Consider the following 4699-nt stretch of genomic DNA (forward strand, 5'->3'; position numbering starts at 1 on the left):
GCCCTCTCCCCCGAGCTGGGTCCTCTCCTGGAGGGACCGCCTCCCTCACCCACCTGCTGGACACCTGGCAGGGGTCCCGAGGTCAGCGAATCCCCAGGCTCCTGCGTTTCTCTGGAGGCCTTCTCTGCGCTGTCAACCTTCCGGCCACCACTGCCCTGCGATGCCCTCCCGGGCCCGTGAGTCAGCTCTTCCCCTGGACGCTGTCCTCTGTCTCTGGGGCCGTCCTCTGTCCTCCCCACTCCACTTACGTTTTAGGGGGGCCCCACCCTCCGCCCCCAGAGCAGAGCAGAAGCTGGTCCTGCCACCTACAGGTAGCTGGCACGTTAGCCCAGCTCTGTGCCCTGCCACCACCTAAGCCCCAGGAGGAGGGGTCCTCCGGGGGAAGGTGGCCTCCAGACCCCATTCTCACTGGTACACCTGAAGCCCTGCCCCCCACAGTGGCCTTTCTGTTTGGACTCAGGCAACGGCCAGAAGGCAAAGGTCAGAGATCGGGCCAGGCCCCTCCGCCTTCACAGGGGCTGCCTATGCAGATCTGGTTTGCAGGTGCTGGGGGGAACCCTCCAAGGTCGTGCCCGAAGACCCCCATTCCCCTCCTCCAGCTCACCCACCTCTCTGGGGGCCCCGCACCCCTGTGGGAGGGCACAGACCTGGGCCAGTGTCTCCTCAGGAAACTGTCCTCTAGCCTTGGCCGGCTCCCCAGTGGGTGGGTCACCTGGACCCCCTCCAGGCCTGAGCATCATGGGAGGAGCCGCCGGCCTTTCCTGGATCTGAGCGGCTGGGAAGAGGGTCATCCCTGCTGAGGGCTTCAGAGAGGCCCTTCCCCCTCTGCACCTTGTAATCCCCAGGGTGCCCTGACCGGCAGAGGCCCACCGGTCCCCAGATAAATATCACTCCATCACAAACTGTTCCCCTTTTTACATATTTCTAGATTTGATTCACTAACATTTCATTAAGGACTTTTGCACCTGGGTTCATTAAGGAGATCGGAGCATAGTTTTGTTTTCCTGTAATAGGAAAAGTGTTTTGGGGATCGGGGTAACGCCCGCCCTGCAAACGGAGCTGGAAAGTGTCCGCTGCTCTCCCACGGTCTGGGAGCTGGTACAGCACTGGGTGGCCTCAGCGATGAAGCCCTGGGCCGGAAGCTGACTTCGCAGGGGGGCCTTCAGCTGCAAAGCCGGGCTCCGCGCTGGATGCCGCTCTGCCTCTGAGGTCGCCGGTGTCACATTGCCCGCAGAGGTGAGAGTTTCTGTAGCTGCCCATCTTCGGGACACTAGTGTGTGGCCGCACCGCGGTTCCTTAAAGCAAAGTGAAAGGGGGCCAGGCCACTGCCCCAGGGGCGGGTGTATCTGGGATAGAGGGTGACGCTTCCTGCAGAGGCAGCGGGAAGAGGTCCCCCTGTGGCCACCGGGTGGGACCGGCCTCTCCCAGCCCGCTCTTCAGTAGCACAAATGCATAGCCAAGGATCCCCCAAGCAGCTCCTGGCACCCCGACCTTGCTGTGTGGGCTGCGGGGCCCACTGTCTGGTGCCCCTCTCACCCCAGTGTTCCCAAAGCCCAGACAGGCTGCTCGGTGTCTGGACACGTGCGTATGTGGGCGGAGGACGTGCGTGTCCATAAGCAGGCGTGCCTGTGTGTGTGCGCGTGTGTGCACACTCGTGTCCATGGGAGCGTGGGAGCCCCCGGGGGCTGCCGCCCTCTCCAAGTCTCCCATGGAGGAGTTGCAGCAGTGAGGACACGCAGGGGCCATGCCGAGGGGCAGCCGTGAACCCCGAAGAGGCCCCAGGGGTGGGCGTGGGGGGCAGTCTGTCCACTGCCCACCCCCAGATCCATGCAGGTGGGGGCGAAGGGCGCACCCTCAGACCCGTCAGCCAACAAGCAACTGTGACTCCAGGATGGCTGAGCCGCCTTCAGGGGTGGGACGCTGTGAGTCCCCCTCACTGGACGTTTGGGGCAGGAGTGCAGGGTGTGTGCCCTTTCTGGGCACCGTGGGCAAGGTGGCCTCAGAGGCTCCTGGAGCAAGGCCTGCCCCTGTCCCTTCCTCCCGCTGCCCGTCCCGTGCGGGCGGTGTTCCGGGACGGTCGGGCAGGGCCTGGCTGGGCAGCGGGGGCCTCGCCCTGGGTCTCTCTCCCTGGGGCCCCTTCTCGTCTTCATCCTCCTTAGCGTCCCAACCTGCCTCGTCCATCACCTCCCCGATTCTGTTTTTATTACAAAAGGAACATTGCAGGTGCTGGCCTCAGCTTCCCCCCCAGACCCCGCTGGCCGCCGTGGTCCGGGCTGGATGCCAACTTGAGCGCCTGGCTTACCTTACCCCCTCTGAGCTCATTCTGTCCCTGGACACCTTCTCCAGTCCGCCTCCTGGCCCCATCGCCTGTCTGGCCTCTGCGCTGGCCTCCTCTGTGCGGGGCCGGAGTCCCCACCCCATTTTCCAGATGGGGAGTCCAAGGCCCCAGAGGTAAAGCGGCCGGTCCAGGGTCGCCCTTGGGCTCCTGGAGCCTGTCTCAGGGGAAGGGCTGTGGCCCTGGCTTGCACAAACCAGGGCTGGCCTGACTGGGTCCTCATCTCCCCCCACGGCCATTGTTCCCTTCTCAAGTGACCCTCCCACCCTCTGGGAAGGGTGCCTGGTCCTGGCCTCTGTCTCGCCAGCTGCCTCTTGCCCCGAGCCACTATCAAGGTCATTAGGTTCTGCTAAGTTCCATTAGGTGGCATCCAGCACGGCTCGATTAAATCAGGCCACTTAGAGGGTGGTGGTGGCAGGACAGGGCCCAGGGTCCCCTCCAGCCCTGGACGGGGCCAGGTCTGGGTCAGTGACAAAGCAGGGGGGCTGGGGGAAGGCTGGCATGGTCAGGGGACAGGTGGGCAGGGGCACAGAGGAAGGAGCAGGGCAGGGAGCCCTCAACCCAAGAGCTCAGGGACGGGTGGACACAGAGGAGCTACAGGCCCCATGCGGGCCGTCGGGGCTGGGAGGCAGGGCATGGCAGGGGCAGGGTCCCTGGGCTTCTGCAGGATGAGCCACGCCAAGCGGGGTGGTGGTGACGAGGAGGCTGGGGTTCCATAGAGCTCAGGGGGCCTGGCCGAGGACAGGAGAGCCACGGTGTCTTTACAGAGGCAATTAAGTTAAGATGAGGGCACTAGGGTGGGCCCTAGTCCAGTCTCATGGTGTCCTTATGAGAAGAGGGGACAAGGACACAGACACTCGCAGAGGGACGACCCTGGGGGTACACGGAGAGGGCGGGTCCACTCTGCAGGGAGAGAGGCCTCAGGGGCGGCAGCCTTGCGGACACCCGGCCCTCACAGCCGGACTCCAGACAGGGAGGTGATAATTGTCAGCTGAGCTGTGTCTGTATCACTCGCTACGACGGCCCCAGGACACAGCACTGCCACCAGGGCAGCATCTGGAGTCTCAAATCCTGAGGCCAGAGGGCAGACGGTGCTGGAGATCAGGCCGGTGACTTCACCGTGGGGCAGTGGGGCCTCCAAGGAGAGGACAGTCCCACCTCCGTCCATCTCCGTGCTGGAGGCGGGGCCCCAAGAGCCAAGCGCAGGTCCCACGACCCAGACAGGACGTCGGGCGGAAGCGTCGGAGACCCTGGGACTCTGATCCCCTGGACCCTCCTGGCCAGCAGAAGTGGCCACAGGCCTTGCTGGAGACCAGCCTCCCACTGGCAGGCCACATCGTCCAGAGCTCTCACCTGAGCCAGGTGTCTGTCTCACCAGCCCCCCGCCCCCCTGAGCTTCTGGCCGTGGCAGGGGTCCAGTCTCGTGTGGCCTGAGTGGGGAGGTTTTGGGCCTGCGTCAGGTGGACAGGAATCATTCGGCAGGGAGCTGTGGACCGGGCAGGTGTTAGCCGGGAAGGTGTGTGCCTGCAGGACCCCGGAGGACAGGGGGGAGTGGACGCCCAGGGTGCGGGAGGGGCGGGCCGCATTGGCTGAATGGGAGACTTGATTGACTTGGGATATTTTCTGCATCCTGGTAAGGACAATTGGAGTTGTCCTAATACGCCCCAGCGTGCTTCCGGGGAGCTTGGGGATGACTACGGCCTGCAGTGACAAGGCGGACGTGCCGGACTTGCCTTGGGAAAGTATCGAGCAAGAAGGCGACACACGCGGAGGGACCGGGACCGGGGGAGGGGGGGGGGGGGGGGGGGGAGGGCTAGGCGGGTTTATTTTGCAAGATCACGTAACCTGCAGTTGACAAGGTTGAAGGGGCCGCAGGCGTCAGTGAGAAGCCCTATGTCCCCCCTGGGGTCAGGGCTGGCCGTGGGAGGTCCTGCCAGAGCCAGTGCCCTAGTGTGCCGTGGGGTGTCGGCCCCAGAGCGGCTGCACAGCAGGCTGCGAGGCAGGGATGGCCCCAGGGAGCCGCCCAGGAGTCTGGTCGCAGGTCCTCACCTGGCGCATTAACTACCTCCTGCTGCAGAACAAATTGTCCCCAACCTGTCCACTCGAAACGGTGGGCACGTACTATCCCGCAGGTCCCATGGGTCAGAACCCTGGCCCGGATGTTGACGGGGCTGCAGCGTCTCAGGGAGTGCGTGTGGGGGGTCCCTTCCCTGCGGCTGTCCCAGGCCCTGGGCCCTTGCTGGCTGCTGGCTGCGGACAAGGCTCCTCTCTGGGGCTGAGCAAGACGGCAGCCACCTCGTCATGGGAGAGACATCGTCCCTGCCACGTCCGCCCATCGGAGGCACGTCCGCGTGTCGGCTGCGC

General features: G+C 64.7%; 1 protein-coding gene across 1 annotated transcript in view; it reads right to left on the reverse strand.

The window, feature by feature from the left end:
- Window positions 1-3503, reverse strand: part of GCGR (glucagon receptor) — a 12343-nt gene extending 8840 nt beyond the window's left edge. Inside the window, exons 1-2 of the mRNA XM_011373719.1 lie at window positions 3292-3503; window positions 2934-3066 (exon numbers count right to left, since the gene is read on the reverse strand). Coding sequence (XP_011372021.1) covers window positions 2934-3066; window positions 3292-3503 — 345 coding nt within the window. The remainder of the gene's footprint in view (window positions 1-2933; window positions 3067-3291) is intronic.
- Window positions 3504-4699: the final 1196 nt, after the last annotated feature.

Source organism: Pteropus vampyrus, unplaced genomic scaffold (genome assembly GCF_000151845.1).
Source record: "Pteropus vampyrus isolate Shadow unplaced genomic scaffold, Pvam_2.0 Scaffold227, whole genome shotgun sequence".
NCBI lineage: Eukaryota > Metazoa > Chordata > Mammalia > Chiroptera > Pteropodidae > Pteropus > Pteropus vampyrus.